Raw genomic sequence first — 16,703 nt, forward strand, 5'->3', positions numbered from 1 at the left:
GAAAAAGCAAAAACAATATTGATTTTAATAAAATGTCCGCCCTTTTAAAATCAAACACATGTAATACTTTATCTGTATAATACACTGAAGTATGTCTTGTTCTTTAAAATATAGTTTCTCCAAATGATTCTGAGGCTCAATCATGATTACAAGATACATGAAATTAGGCACATTAACATGACACAACTATTCAGTAATCTTTACAGTGCATTATTTATAAGACGCCACAAGTCACACAGTTTATACAAGTTAAAATGGGCTATATGAAGTATTTGCAGTTTTTGTGTATTTTTCCCTGCTAGGTAAAGTGAATATTCCTTTAACATTGTACCTTGGTGTTACTTCCTTTGAAAGATGGACATTGAAAGTTAAAAATCAGTCACTATATAGGCACTGCTGTATGGAAAACGCATTTTGTGTTTCTACATATTGTAAGCGGAAATGCCTTTTGAGTACATATTTATGCCAGAAAGCTTGACAAACACTGAACAGTCTGTAAAAAAAATGGAAAATCTCTTGACCATCAATTCAAATAAATATAATTTAACTATTTGCAGCAATACTAATTTACTTTATTAAATTAATTACTCTGAAATGCTCTTGTTGTCAGGTACCAAAATGGTTTTGAAGTTAGGGAGCTGCTTTCTCTCTTCATTCCTATGGGTGCCCCAATTCTCCATAATATTTGCAGCTGAGAAGTATGTCTTTTTATTCATTTTTAAATTTTCATTTAAGTGACAATCAGTTGGGAGCAAATTAAATCCTCCCTTAAGGTGAAAAAAAAAAAAAAACAAACCACCAAAACACAGAAACCTCAAACCACTTCTGAATGACTTCAGACTATCTTTCGGCTCCTGAATGCTGCTTTTGCATACTGTTACTATTGTAACACACTAAAATGATGCCTATCATAAAATAAGGATGGCCCAATCTGTTGACAATCTAATCTAATCTAGTCAAGATGACCCAATCTAATGACCGTATTGGATGGCAAGTACTTCTGAAGTCAGTTAATAGTAATACTTTAAAGAAATTTCATTCCAATAAGTACAGTATAAAAGTCTTTATATTATATGCATAAATTCACAAAAAGCACTTCAAAGATGTCTGGTCAAAACTATTTCCAGAAGACCCCAAAGCCCACACCTTTTGTTCCAAATGTAATTATGACAACTACAACAAAAGCAGTAAAAAGCAAGACAAGAAAATCTTAGTCATTTTCAAATGATTTCAACCCCATTCCTTGGGAGAACAGGTAATCAAAGTATGTTGCAGGTTGTGCTTGTTTTTAAACAGATGTCATCCAGGACCATAGGCTATAAGTAGTTTCAGATTTTTTCATTATCATCATTGTTGATTTTTTTAAATGCGACTGGGCTTGCTTGCTTCAAAGAAGTTTTGGAAACATCTGTGTGCATGGTGGACATGGCTATTGTTTCATAATCATCATCCCGAGACCGGAAATCACAAAAGTTGAAGAAGAACTGCAAGTCTCTCTGGAAGTTTTTGTTCAGGAACCCATAAAATATGGGGTTGACACAAGTGGATATCATTGCTGTGAGGTGGCAGAGCAGGAATAACAGATTGTGGTTGCAGGTGGCAATGATCTGATGATTCCAATCAAACACAGTGTTAAAGATGGTAAGAGGGAGCCAGCAGACTGCAAACGCTACCACAATGGAGAGCAGCATGATATTGATTCTTTTGGTTTCACTGGACCTGTACTTATTGTCTCTCATCTTGTCCATCATGTTGTTTCTCCTTTTTAGGCGTATATATATCTACGGAAGAAAAAAGTTTAAATAGAAACACTCATTTGATGAGGAATTCTGTGTAAAGAAGGTAAAAATGGAAATGATAGAAAAAAAGTTTTCTTACCTTGAAGTAGCAAATAAATATAAAACAAAGTGGACCAAAATACTGCAGCACCAAGAGGAGAGTGGTATAAGACAACCTATGAGAGTCCGATGGAAATTGATCAAAGCACACGTATTTGTCTTTGTATGCATCAAGTGTTACATTTTGGAATGGCTCATCAGTCATTACTTGGTAGATCAGGAAAGGCAAAGAAGAAGCCACAGCAAGGACCCAAATCACAGCAATACCTACATAAGCATGTCTATTATTTGGTCTCCACCCTCGAGGGTTGATTATCAGCTGATGTCGTTCCACAGCAATGAGAACCAGAGAGAAAATGGACACAGTGATTGAAACACATTGCACAAAAGGATTCAACTTACACATCGCCTCACCAAAGACCCAGTGGTCCATTAATGTGTAGACAAATGTAAAGGGGAGACACATGATGGCAACAAGCAAGTCTGAGAAGGAAAGGTTCACAATCAGGATGTTGGTAACATTTCTCATCTCCTTTTGTTTCAAGATGATTATGATCAAGGCCAGGTTTCCAGAGACACCAAGAATGATCACAGCTCCATAAGCAAGAGCTAAGGTAAATATCATGGCCAAGGGCAGATGACAATCATCATTTTCAAAAGCCAGAAGCTGGGCATTCTTCTCTGAGAAATTAGAGTGGACTGAATGATTTTCAACCTGGGAAAATAATGTTGAATTCATTTTGATTGGTTTGGTTGTTATAGATTATTTTAGACAAATGGACAGTATGTTTCTTCAAAGCAGGTCAACTGTTCAGCTTATTCTTATTCCCCATATTGGAATCCATTTACCAAAATTATTCTGAATTCTTCATTCCCTTGAACTGAACAATCTGTAAAGAGAAAATGACCAATTGCATTACTAATTTTATTGAGGGCAGTCAAAATGACTTCTGACTCACAGAACTCTTTAAAGTGAAAACACTGAAATAAATAAACAAAATGTAATCTTGTAAACATTTTTCTAAAATAGCAGAAATGGTGAAAACATACTGAATAAAGAAAAAATAAAATTTTTAATTAGACTTGCTTACAGAACAAGTCTTAGTAAAACATAATGGTCTATAAGTTAGTAAGGAATATAAATATTATGCCCCAAGTCTTACATAAACAGTAATAACAGCACATTCCTAAACATTGTAAGAATATGAATGTATAAAAACCACTTAATGCACAGATTAAAACATAAGAAAAATAAACAAACAAAGCAAAAGAAAATAAATTACCTAATTCTTCCATATGCTATAGAAATGGAAGAATTAGTGTCAAGGTCAAGTTGTAGCAATAGCTCCACCATACATACACTGGACTGCTTTTTAGGGCAGATGTTATTCAGCATGAACATATTCAACAAAAGATGATCACTACAGTGAAACATCAAAAAACTTTGCCATGAATGACTATTGAGAGACTAGACAATGTTTAATCCGGAAAATACTTAGTAGGAATGGTACAGGTGTCTTCTCGTATTTTAATGGGTAGCATGTAGAACACAGCGTTGAGCTTAGAATGTTACATCTAATTCTATGTACGAGTTAAAAGTAGGACCAAGAGGTGCACATTATTTTTTTAATCACATCATTGTGAGGAACAAAAGTTTAATAAAATGGAATTATTTGCCTGCAAATCTAGCAAGTGTTCCATACACAAATTTTATAACCACCATATGAAAGACCATTTCAGAGAGTTTCTATCTTGTGTGGGAGATTCTAACTTTAAGAGTCTGTTATTTTATTAATATGTTAGAAGCTTTCAAGGATTTCTAAGGTATTATTTATGTAAATATCTTCCCTACCCACCAGACTATATGTGTGCCCAATGCAAGGATCTAGATTTTAATTGTAATTTTGATTTTTCACAGCATTTTGTGATACATTTTTCTCTTATTAACAACACAAATCACAGACTTGTAGAGGTTTAAAAAGTTTGAAACTATTTTAAAAACTCCTTTTCAAAAATAAGTCTGATATTCCCTAGATTACTAAGTAAATATGTGAGATGGAGTTTCTTATGTTAATTAACAGGCCATCATGCTTGTATTAAGAAACTGAATTTCATTCTTTTCTTTCTTAAATAAGACCAATAAAGAAAATCATGCAGAGTTACTTCCATTGAAAGAAAGATAAAAAACTTAATGAACAAGAAATGCATTTGCCTTTTACTTAATGCCTCTAATAAACCTTTCCTTTAATTTTTGTGCTTTCTAGAACATGAGGTTTTTTTTTTATTATGAAACCATGATTTGGCCTTAAAAACTTAAGAAGAATAAAGTAAGAGTTGCTACAATGAAGTCAGAATGAAACTATTAAAGAATGGTAATGGAATGATTTCAGGTATGAGTGTTATTAGAAACGTGGCTCTCTCTTTCTCTATGCATCAACCTGTAATGACTCCCTAATACTTATGTGATAACCACACTTTGTCTCTCAAGAATTCCAAAGGCAGAGAGAATGATCAGTGATTGTCAGAGTTTGAAAAAACTCTCAAAAGAGCAGTAATAACTTCAAATTATTTGGAAATCTCTTATTTTAAGAATTCAAGAAAATTTATCATCATATTTCCTATTTAAGTTGCTATAGAGATATTTAACATGACATCAATTAATTATAAGTTTCCCTTCATTATTTGAAGTAAAACTAGCAGAGTAGGGAAAAGCTTTTTATCCTTGTCACCAAGTACCAACAGGTGAATGAGGACCCTGGTTTGAGACACATGAGAGACAGAATACTAAGTACATTCCCCAGCCTGACACATTAAGACCTCTGCATTATACCTCTTGTCCACACTTTACTCTAATAATCCCAATGTGAATACACTGCTCTAGGCAGGTGAGTCTGTTCACAGTCTACCAAATATAGCTCTGCGTCTCCACCTCTGCCATTCCTCTTGCTGGGTGTTCTCTCTCTCCCACCACCAATCCAAACTCTACCCATCTTTCAAAGCACCATTTAGTCCCTAGAATCCTTAGTTGGCTCCTCTCATTTTTAATATAACATCTTTGAGGTAGGCATTGTGCATACTTCATAGTACCTTGCAAGTATTAGATTTAGAATAAAACTGTGTTGACTGATATAACTGATGCATGGTTGGAATAGTAGGTTCCTGGGTAAATTAATTCTAACATCAATAGCTCAATTCCATCATAGTCCTTGAACAGGCAAAATGTATGCTAATCACAACAGCCGTACTCCTAGGTCATGTATATAGGGGAAAATGTTACACTTTATATAAAAAAAAATTTCTGAAAGAAAATTTATTCATTCAACAAATATTAATTAAACATTTATTTTGTGTTAGGCATGGTTTTACTGGAGATAATGTGACCTTCTCACTGAGTTTCTAGTCTTGTGGGCAGAGAAAGACAAGAAAAAAATTAGTAGAAGATATAGTATGCTAGATGATAATAAATATTATGAAGTAAAACAAAGCAAGAAAGAGGGACTGGGGCCGGGCGAGGTGGCTCACACCTGTAATCCCAACATTTCGGGAGGCCAAGGCGGATCACCTGAAGTCAAGAGTTTGAGATCAGCCTGGCAAACATGGTGAAACCTTGTCTCTACTAAAAATACAAAAATCAGCCAGGTGGAGTGGAGCACACCTGTAGTCCCAGCTACTCGGGAGGCTGTGGCAGGAGAATTGCTTGAACCTGGGAGGCAGAGGTTGCAGTGAGCCAAGATCAGGCCACCGCACTCCAGCCTGGGTGACAGAGCAAGACTCCGTCTCAAAAAAAAAAAAATAAAAGAAAGAGAAACTGGGATTAGCGGGAGCTGCAATTTATTACTTGACTGTAAAAGATGGCCTCTGACTGTCTGAGAAGAAGGCATGTAAGTTAAGACCTGAGAGGAGTGGTGAGTAGGGAAGCTACGCAAGTATCTCAGGGATTGCATCCCATATGGAAAGAACAAAAATCCCTAAGGCCCATGTGTAACTGGTGTGCTAAGTAGCAGTAAGAAGTAGGATAAATAAGGGAGGGACTCTTAGGAAATTAATTGGGAAGGCTAAAGAGGGGGGTACAGACTGTAGAGCTTTTTTTTTTTTATGGTCTATGCCTATAATCCTGAGAGAGCTGGGGAGCCTCTGGAGAGTCTTTGGCAAAGGTGTGAAGTTTTATGACTTTTGATTTAAAATTACTATTCTAGCTGCTGTTTTCAACACACTCAAGGGAAGAGAAGAAATGGGGAGATTCATTTGAAAGTTAGTGCAATAATTTTGGCGAGAAATAATAGGGACAGAGACCAAGATGTATACCATGGAGAAAAAGAAACAGAAATATTCTATCCACTGACTGATTTTGGCAAAAATGAATACATATAAGAATTCACAGAGACATTAAATTATTGCAAAGTACAGGCTACAAACATAGCTTTCTTACAGATGAGTTCAGGTAAGCGTACTGAAGCTCTAGCCTGATACCTTTGAAATTGTATTTAATAGGCATGCCCAATGAGGAAGCATTTTTCTTACTAGGTAGAAGTTAATTTAGCTATAGAGAAAATGAAAAGTGTATTTTTTTAAGGTGTTTTCAAGCCTGTTTTACTAAGTGCACATTTGATAGTTATTCCAGTTGTGTAAACCAATTCTGCATTGGATAAATGTGTATTTTCAGTTTACCTTAGTGTAATTTCAAGAAAGAATAACTGTCAGAAAATAACAATACTAAGAGAGAATTTACACACTTTATCTTTGCAAAAGAAAATAATTTGATATTTACTATTCTAATATAATTTGTAAAATAAGCTATGCAACTGCAGAAACTGCAAAAATTAAAGACTGTTAAATCTCAGTGTAGCTGCCATGTGCATATAGAGACAAAACAGACATTACATACATCACCAGTTGGCAAATTAGCCCCCTTGCAGAGGGAAATTTCTTCTTCTTTCTTTCCAATTAGAATGCTGGCCTTTCATTGCTTGCTCTTCGCAGTGCTGTTACTACTTGAAAATACAGCTCCCTGATCATAACCTGCTGCAGATAAATTTTTTCAAATACTCAGGATTGGCTGGCTGTTCACCTCACTTGTGTTGGAAAAGAAATGTCAGCCTTGTTACATACAGCCTCCCAAAGTTACTGCTAGCTTATCTAAATGAATTACATAATTCTCTGCTCCTTCCTTGCTGGGGAGGGCTTGTTCAACAGACTGCTGCCTTAAGACAATAAAGACTAATAAAGTAGTAGTCACGGAAGAGCACTCGGTCTAGTCCTGGGCGGGGAACCCGGTCCGGTTAGCTTTCTGCTCCCTCGCTTGCTTCGCCAGAGAGCCGGCCCAGGGTCAAGAACAAACAGCTACTGCTTTTCTGTTCCAGACCTGACAGACAAGCTCCACATGTCCCCTGCCTGTGTGTGCCATCCCGCCCGTCAAGCTTTCTCATAGGATGGGGAGTGGGGGAAGCAATGCGTGCTCTGTGTGTGTGTGTGAGTGTGAGTGTGTGTACATGGAAACACACTCTCTTTTGCTCCTCTCCCCTAGGTTTTTCCTGTGCTCCAGAAGTTATCAAACAACGAAATGGGAAATGGGACATGTTCAGTCAAAATTCCTGTTGGCACGCTTACCCACCCACCTTTTTCATATTGCGTAACTAGGTGAATCGCCCGAAATTTACTCCATTCCTGACTCCCTACTACACACACACACACACACACACTCTCTCTCTCTCTCTCTCTGTCTCTCTCTCTCTCCCATCAAAAAACCTTTCTACCAGTGATAAGAGACTGGCAAAAGAGAAAAGATATAAACAACCAAAAACAAGCAGATCCCAAACCGAAGTCAATTCTCTCTCTTTGGCCCAACATCAGACCTTAAAACATTCTCATCTCTCCAGTCTACCTGGGAACCAACGGCACACCCTATCAAGACACCTCCACCTCCTGTCCATTCCCAATCTCCTAACCCAGCCACGTTCCATCATTACTTTTCTAAAAGAAAGAGCTAAAGAGTTCCCTGATGAGAACTCCGATGATTAAAAGCTTCGGGTGTCTATCGGGGCGCAGCGCCACACTCGAAGCGCCCGGTACTGCGGTGCGCGGCTCGACTGCAGCCGAGACGCGCGGAACCCGCAAGTGGGGGTGGGTTTGCGCGCTGGGGTCCGCGCCGAGGGCTACTCCCACCTCCGCCAGCTCCCAGCCCGACACCTGCCGCGGGACCCATGCGTCGTTGGGCGACGCGCCAAGCCCACCCTTCTCCGGCTCATCCCAGCCAGTTACTCCGCGAAAACTCCTGTGCGGCCAGATCCAGCGCCTCCAGCCAGCTCAAGACACGTAAGGAAAATGAGCGGATGTGGGATAGGCGAACTCGGGCGCCTTCCCAGTGCCTCGGCCTTTTAAAGAGAACCGGGGTAGAGGAAAACTTGGATCCCCATCCAGAAATTCCCCGGGAGCAGGTGGTGGGAAAGCCCGAACTCCGCGTAAGGTACCCTCTCCTTTCACCCGCGTCGGCCCCATACCCTTCGGCAGGATCCCGCGAACGGTCCGGTGATTTGGAGCAACCTGCCACCTGCCTGCACTGGAGACCCCACCTTAGTCCCCCAGAGCCAGTTTCGGACACTCGCATCGTTTTTCTTCCCCTCTCATCCTTCACCTTGTCAATGAGAGATTTCGCAGAAGTCTCTGGAAAGGCATAAACTCGCAACTTACCCTCTTTGGAATTTGTCTTTTTCGCTCCTGCTTATTAAAGAAGGAAGGGTGGGAATGGAAGGGAGCAGAGTGGGGAAGATCCGCTGGTATTTCTCCTGCTCAGATCCTAAAGATTGATGAAGCTAGGAAGAGACGCCTCCTTAAAGCCGAACTCCACCTCATCCCGGATCACGTGACGGCGTCCCGCGAGTAGCGCCTGAAGCTCCCCCAACCCCACAAACACCTCACAAAGGTGCACACCTCGGGGAAGCATTGCCTAGGAATTTTGGAAAGAAAAGCAATCCAACAGAAGCCACACATTATTCGACACAGACGCCCCGCGCAGGGGAATGGAAGCCCTAATCCCCACAGTCCTCGACTCCGGGGAAGGCAGGGCAGTTTCCCGAGGCTTGAAAAAGTCGGTGCCACTGTGCTTTTCTTTGTTTGCAGGTCAGTGCCATCTTGTGGCCGAAGTCATACCCGGCTGGAGAGCTCGAGCGCCAGCCCAAACCAGGAATCAAAGGGTTCGCTGGGAAACATGAAATTCGCCACAATAATGGCACTAATATTTTCTTTTGCTTTCTTTTGTGACGCTCAAATAACTCTCACGCCAGTGCCTAGAATTTGTTTTCCTCACTTTATAAGTGAACAAAGAGAAGACCTTTAAAAAGTCAAAGCAGTCAATCGGCCCTCCTTTCTTTGGCCCACTGAGAAAATGCATTAAGTCAGATTTGTTCTCAGCGCTTAGCTGCTTTTTAGTTTTTTTAGGGGAGAACCATGAGCTGAATATTTCCCTGGTGGTCGAAAAGAGTCAATGCAATTTTCTCGGTGATTAGTACTACAGTACTGAACATTATGAAGAAAAAAATAGAATGTACACCGAGTACGTTGAAGGCGGCCAAACCCATCATGGTGCCCGATGATTCAGGCCAATTACTGACACACTGACCTTAGATGTTTTACCTGATTCTATTCTAGTTTCAAAAGTCAAAGTTTTAAACACACACACACACAAATTATGTAGACGATGAACTGATGCAAATGAGTAGAACTTCTTCCAAATAAAATTGTTAAAAATAAGAAGTCTTTCTAATAAAGATACAGGGCACTGCCCAGAGAATTTATAAAGATTTCATTAGAAAACAATTCTAATGGCAGTCTTTCTTCTAATTAAAATCAAAATAAAATTCCAAGACAAGTGGACTCATCTGAACTTTATACTGTTAAAAAACGTTTTCTTTTTCTGATTGTTAGGCTGAATAAACATATTTAAGGTTCAGTATAAGCTCATTTATATAGATAGTGATGAACACAATCTCTGGATGTTTTTCCAAGAAAGCTTTCCAAAATATGTGTCACTAGACATATTTTTATATAGTTGGAAAGGCATTGTAATTAAGAATTAAAATGTCATGATTATGTAATGATTGTACTATTAGTGTATAACAACAGATATAAGCATACATATAAAAATCTCTAATGGTTAAGCAGAGTAAAATGACAACAGATTCATTTATACACACACACACATATACACACACATACTTTTTTTTTTAACCAAGGCACAATAATTTTTACCAAGGCACAACTTAGGAATTTCAACTCTTTCAGGGAAGAAGAACTAATATTCATTCAGGTTTCTATGCATCCTCTGTCTACTCTATTGCCTTAAGTCACATTCTGTTCTTAGAAGGAAGTTTTCCCCATGGTTTTGATCATCAAATTGGCTATCTTTAGCCTGCTATAAGAATTACAAATGAAGTAATTTAATTCTCTACTAAGAATATATTTTTATGTAGAAACTTTTATTATGTCAGCAAATATTTTGGACTTGAGAATATAATTTGGACTCAGGTACTATGCTTTCTCTATTTCCCAAGAATACTAATGAAGGCATGTCTGCCAGAGGTCTGAACTATTATGGCCATTGTATTTTATCATTTTATTAACTCAATTTTTATGAAGTGTTCTCCCTAAGGAAAATTTGTGAAACTGCATTCTTGAGTTATTAATGTCAGATACCAATCTTTGAAAGATCATTAGTCTCAAGGATTCTTTTCTATGACAACTTTATGATACAAAGAGAAGTTCTGAAATACTCAACAGTGGCTGGGGGCGGTGGCTCACGCCTGTAATCCCAGCACTTTTGGAGGCCTAGGCAGGTGGATCATGAGGTCAGGAGTTCGAGACCAGGCTGGCCAACATAGTGAAACCCCGTCTCTACTAAAAATACAAAAATTAGCCAGGTGTGGTGGTGCGCATCTGTAATCCCAGCTACTCAGGAGGCTGAGGCACGAGGATTGCTTGAAGCCAAGAGGCAGAAGTTGCAGTGAGCTGAGATCGCACCACTGCACTCCAGCCTGGGCAACAGAGCAAGACTCTGTTTTGGAAAAAAAAGAAATGCTCAACAGCAAAATTATATAATTCTTTAGGAATACCATTTACTAGGATTCTTTCCAATGTGAAAAATAGAGAAATTAGACATGGTCCAATGGCCAAACACAACATAAAATTCTCCAATAATGTGATCTTATAGAAGATTTAAAATATGCAAAGTAGTTTGAATTTCTTAGAAAATACTTATTAAAGAGTTTCCTCATTCCAATTTTAAGATCATATATTTTTCTACTCTTCAGTGAATAATCAGCTGCCTACTTTCCTATCTGGGATTCAAATTAGATAAAACTTCATCTTTGCTAGGGAGAATTTTTTCTTTAATTCTGTGTATTTCTTTCTGTAGTTTCATAACAGCCTGACCTATAAACCAAGGGGAATTATGTTAATGACCTAATCTCATATTCTCTTGAACAACAGTCTTGCTCTGTGGTATAAACTGAGGGATAGGATCTACTCATTAAATTTCTGTTTATCTAAGTTTTGTATTCTAAACAATGGAACAAACTTATGGCCTGGCTCAGCCTTTAAATTCCATGATTCAGTAACTGCTTAAATAAAAGTGTGACAGTATGCTTGCTACTGGAATTGAAACACACTAATTACTAGTCTTCTGAGGAATTTCTGCTACAAGAGTTAAAGTTTCTGAAATGCTATCAGGCCTTGATACAGGTAAATTACCATGAATTGTCACTCAGAAGAAACTTAATAGGCATTAATACTACACGAGAAAACTGAAATGTATATGACATTGATAAGGGGGTAATTCCATGGGGGTAGAACTATGATGAAGCATGTCAGTGAATCAGTTCATATTCTATGAATTGATTTTGTGTCAGGATTTTCCTTCTTTCTGTGACTTACCTGCTGCATTTCTTTGGATCTTTGATGCCCAAGAATGTAAGCCACAATTTTATTTTATGGACCACCAAGAAAAAGCTTTCAGTAAAGCAATGGCATACCATCAATAGCAAATGAATATTAAAATATTAAAATGCTTTTTAAGCCCACATCTTAAAGCCAATGAAATATAGTTGGTAAAGAGTTTTGACTTAATCAGCACAATCAAAAATAGTCAGTACAATCATTTTATTCATCTGACTTTTGGAGAGCATTAACTACCAGAAAAAAAGTGATGATTAATTTAGTTAAAAATGTGAGTATACAAGTGCACAGACAATTCAATGATCTCCTTTGTGCAGAAAACACGCAATACTATTTGTGGATTTTCTTTTGATCTTGATTTGAAATGTGAATGCCTTTCAGTAAAGTTCTCATTTTGTTACATGGGCTGCATATTTCGGGGCATTTTTTAAAACTCTGTCACAATAAGGCTCTAGACAAGTAGGATCTTAAAATTTAGTAAATAGCCAAATCTTTTTCTGCATGCCTCATACTTTCAGATACCCTTTAGACATTCAAAAAAAAGTGTAATGTTATATTACAAAACCATAACATTATGTTTTTACTATATGATATATGAAAGGAGCTTTGCCACTGTTACTATTATTGTTTTTAATAATTATTATTACTATTCCCTTCATATCTTCTTTTGAAGAGACAAAATAAAAATAGCTGGCAAAAAGAATAAGTATGAATGCCACCACAACAGCTCTCATCATCTGTGACAAACATCTCTACTTGGTCGTCTTGCCCCTGACTCCCGCTCCCCAAAATCTCAAGCTTGGTATTAGACTTTCTCACAGCACAACACTTCAGGTGGCCAATGTCAATAGATCAGACTTTGCCTATGAAGAAAAGCTATGAAGGTATAATTTTTTCTAAAGAAAGGAGAAAGTTAGACTGGGTGCAGTGGCTCATGCCTGTAATCTCAGCACTTTGGGAGGCCGAGGCGGGTGGGTCACCTGAGGTCAGGAGTTCGAGACCAGCCTGGCCAACATGGTGAAACCCTGTCTCTACTAAAAATATAAAAAGCAGCCAGACATGGTGGCATGTGCCTGTAATTCCAGCTACTTGGGAGGCTGAAGCAGGAGAATCACTTGAATCCGGGAGGCAGAGGTTGCAGTGAGCTGAGATTGGACCACTGCATTCCAGCCTGGGCAACAGAGTGATACTCCATCTCTAAATAAATAAAGAAATAAATAGGAGAAAGTGTTTTTTTATTTTTGTACACCTACATAATAGCACAAGCAGGTGCATGCAAAAATGGCATGAAATGTTCTGAGGCATCATTTTGCTAAGGTAAGTATCCTCCTTTCATTCCTTTGTTTGAGGTCTAGCTATTGCTTCCTTTCCCCAGATACAAATACATCTAGAAAGAGTACACACATCTAAGGATGGTCAATGGTATAATATGACCCATCTGATCTTATGAGATTGTTTAGTTGCCACTCTCCGCTAGCATAGCATGTAGGTTAAAGCTCAACCGTGCAGATTATTGCAACTACAAATTCAAAACCTTCACTGAGCCTTAAATATTACCCAGAAATGCCTTGGCTTGGGTGATTACCAATCTCTCTCCTTTTAGAAGCTATTTTGAAATTCCACCCCTCTCCCAGCCTCCTACCTCATACCCTCAGTCTCAACGGACTCCTCCTTTTTGGGATAATTAAACGCCATAGGGTATTTACCCCCTAACTTTCAAGTCCCTCCTTTTGGCAATAGTTCTCCAACCCAGCTGTTTCAACCCCAGGCTTTGAGTCAGCCTGTCCCGCTGAGGTTTCCCAGCTGAGGCCCCAAGCACCATGTGACAGACAAGCCATCTCACTCCGCTCCTCTGAGGTGCTGTCCCACCACGCAGTCCATAAGCATAAAATCCATGAGTTGTATTCCACTAAGTTTGAGGAAGGTTTATTAAACAACAATAAAATAACTATAATACCTGTTTAGTCAAAAATTCACTTTTCTTAGCTTAGGATTAAAATAAAGACCAAAACAAAATTGCTCATCTCTTTCTCATAGTAACTCCCTTACTGGAGTCACATCTTCCCTAGCTGCTTCTCTTTCCTGGCAAGCTTCTTTGAGGATAAGGTACATATACAGTCACCTCATTTTTTCCTCAAATATGACCCACCTGAAACTGTTTCTGCCCAGGACACTAATGATCAAAGCCAATGAACACAATTCAGACTTTCTTGTATTTGTTCTTTATGTAGCAATGGACTCAACTGAGCATCCACTGTTTCTGGAATCTTTTTTTCCTTTGACTTCACCAACTCCACACTTCAGGCTTTTCTTCATTGGCTGTTGCTCAGTCATCTCTCCCAAGATCTACTATTTCCATCTACTTCTTAGGCTTTTTTTTCCCCCTAGGATCCTGTTATGTAGATGGGCGAGAGCTGGCCCATGGGTGATGGCCTAAAATGGTCCCCATACTGTTTGCTTCTTCACAGCAGGCTAAGGCCCTTAGCCCAAAGCCTGTCAGCACCACCTCAAAATCTCACGCATCTAATTGCTCTAAATATAGTCAAAAATAAATTAATTTTAGCCCATTTAGAGCCTACCTTCTTAAATGCCCCATGAAACTCCACCCAACATCTGCTAACGATACATAAGACAAATCTTGTAGCTGTGAAAGACACCAAACCACAGCTCCCTTCAGAGGACTCTGACCCAGAGGCTCCCCAGTTTGTTGCTGAGTGACATCACCCACACATGTAAGTCTCCTCTCTACTTTCCCCTTCTGCCCCTTCTAGGTGGTACCCCACATCATTGTCTCTAGAAGTTCTCTTGCTAGGAGGGACTACTCCTGTCATGCAACCTCCTGCAAGTGCCACCCAAATAAACTTGTGCTTTTAGTGGTCCTGTTTCTTCCTTGACCAACCCCCAAATTACCAGAATCCACCAGAGATCCCAATCTTAATCTTCTCCTTTTTTCATTCTTAACACACAAATACACCCTCTGCTATCAACTACATGCTTGCATGTACACAACCCTCAATCTTTACCAAAAGTACAGATCCCTCTCAGGTTTCCTTGGACATTGTGCTTCTCTGCTTATGGACCTGATCAGCAGCATCATTCTTCTCCCTCAAGCCAGAACCTAAGAATTGTCCCATGTATTCCCATCTCTCACTCTCACTCACAAATCCAACTGGTCTCAGATTGCCACTGATTTTATCTCCTAAGTATCTCTCACGTGTGTTCTTTCACCTCTATCAAGCTCTACTTATTTCTCTTCTAAATGGTCTAAATCCATCAGTTTCTTTCACAGCCATCCAGTCATACAGCTTCCCAGTTTAAATCTTTTAGCTGCTTTCCATCCAGGTGTCTCAAGTGAAGGGCCAAAGACATCCTTTTTAATCAACATATTCAGTATCATCCTCTACCCTATACACTGCAGTCATACGAAACCATTTACATGATTCTGAATGCCTCACACTCTCTCACCTTCATGCTATTACAACACTTCTCGCTTCTCCATCCCCTCCATCTGCCTGTTTAACTCTTACCAACCCTTTACATTTCAGTTCAAGTGTCTTCTCAGGTATAAAGCCCTCTGTTACATCCCCAGTTTATTTTTAAGAATGAATTACCCAGGAATATAAATAAGAAATAAACCTAGAGTTTATTTCAATTGCAGAACTTATCACATTGTATTGCCATTATGTAGCTGCACATATCTACAACTATACTCTGATTTCTTACTGACAGTGACTGTTTTTTTTTCATCTCTTAAACTTAGGAGCCTGGAAGGGTATCTAACACATCATAAGATACTGAAGAAGTTTTGTTGAAAGATTGAAAAACTAGGAATAGGGTAGGACTACAAAAATTTTTGAATATCACAAATCAAGCCCATTTGTTCATCTCAAACATTAAAAAAGTGTCTTCAGCATTTGCAGCTATGATGGATGATTGCTACTTTATGCATATACATTTTATGCATAGTTTGCTTACTAATACACTCCTTCTGATGATCTGCCTCATATTTTTGGATATTCTTATGTGTTAGCTCTGCCTCCTCTATTAGGTATAAACTTGAATATGGACCCTACTTCCTTTGAAAATGCTTATAATGTCTACTTGAGGAACGGTCTCATATTTTTTTCTACCTGTTCAATAACGTATTTTAATAGCTGTATTACCTGTGAGAATGATAAGACTAAGAATGTGGTAACATACATTTTAAAAGGCATATCATTCAACTTTTGATCCTGGGCTTATGCTTTGAACAGTTCTGTAAACATTCTTTTTAAAGATTAAAACAAACCAATATACCAAATATAAACAAACCATTTCCCTTTCATTTCCACTTAAATATAGTAAAGCTATATTTAGACTTATAATTAGATTTAAAATATTAACTACAAAAAATAGATAGGAAATGGAAACATTTTTAAAAATATTACGGGATACTTATCTTTTCTCAGAGGAGTTTTAAACTACAAAAGGAAATAATTGTATGGCCTATACATGGATTGACATAATAAAATGTTATATTTTCAAAGGAATCCATGCTCTCTTCTTGTACATATATATATATATATATATTTGTGCTGCAAAACTGAAAAACAATGTAATTAAAGAATGAAGTACTGATATGTAAGACAGCCATAACTTTTTGAAATGAATACATGAAATATAGTTAATACTAGCTGCAGAGAAGAGAATGTGCCAATAATAATGGAAAACTTTAGTATCAGTATTTTCTTTGTAAATTTTAATATAGATGGAAAATAAACAATGCCTATGGCTATCAAATTTTTCTGAAGATCTAAAAAGATGATTTTTCTACACATATGTTTGTAATGCATGCTAATTAATGGCATAAAGTCGTAAGTAGTCAGGTCTCAAATGGGACTCCAGATCTTCGATTCAAAATATTTCATTTTACAAAGAAAG

At 38.2% G+C, this 16,703-nt stretch overlaps 1 protein-coding gene across 3 annotated transcripts in view; it reads right to left on the reverse strand.

Annotated features, from left to right (window-relative positions):
- The window catches only part of NPY1R (neuropeptide Y receptor Y1), a 20,888-nt gene continuing 4,185 nt past the window's right edge, over nt 1-16,703 (reverse strand). Inside the window, exons 1-3 of one of the 3 annotated variants that reach the window (XM_526713.7) lie at nt 8,526-9,631; nt 1,879-2,728; nt 1-1,781 (exon numbers count right to left, since the gene is read on the reverse strand). In XM_526713.7, coding sequence (XP_526713.2) covers nt 1,329-1,781; nt 1,879-2,577 — 1,152 coding nt within the window. In that variant the 5' untranslated portion in view covers nt 2,578-2,728; nt 8,526-9,631 and the 3' untranslated portion in view covers nt 1-1,328. The other 2 variants (XM_009448501.4, XM_009448500.4) reach the window with 2 other exon arrangements.

The sequence above is a fragment of the Pan troglodytes genome, chromosome 3 (assembly GCF_028858775.2).
Source record: "Pan troglodytes isolate AG18354 chromosome 3, NHGRI_mPanTro3-v2.0_pri, whole genome shotgun sequence".
Lineage (NCBI taxonomy): Eukaryota > Metazoa > Chordata > Mammalia > Primates > Hominidae > Pan > Pan troglodytes.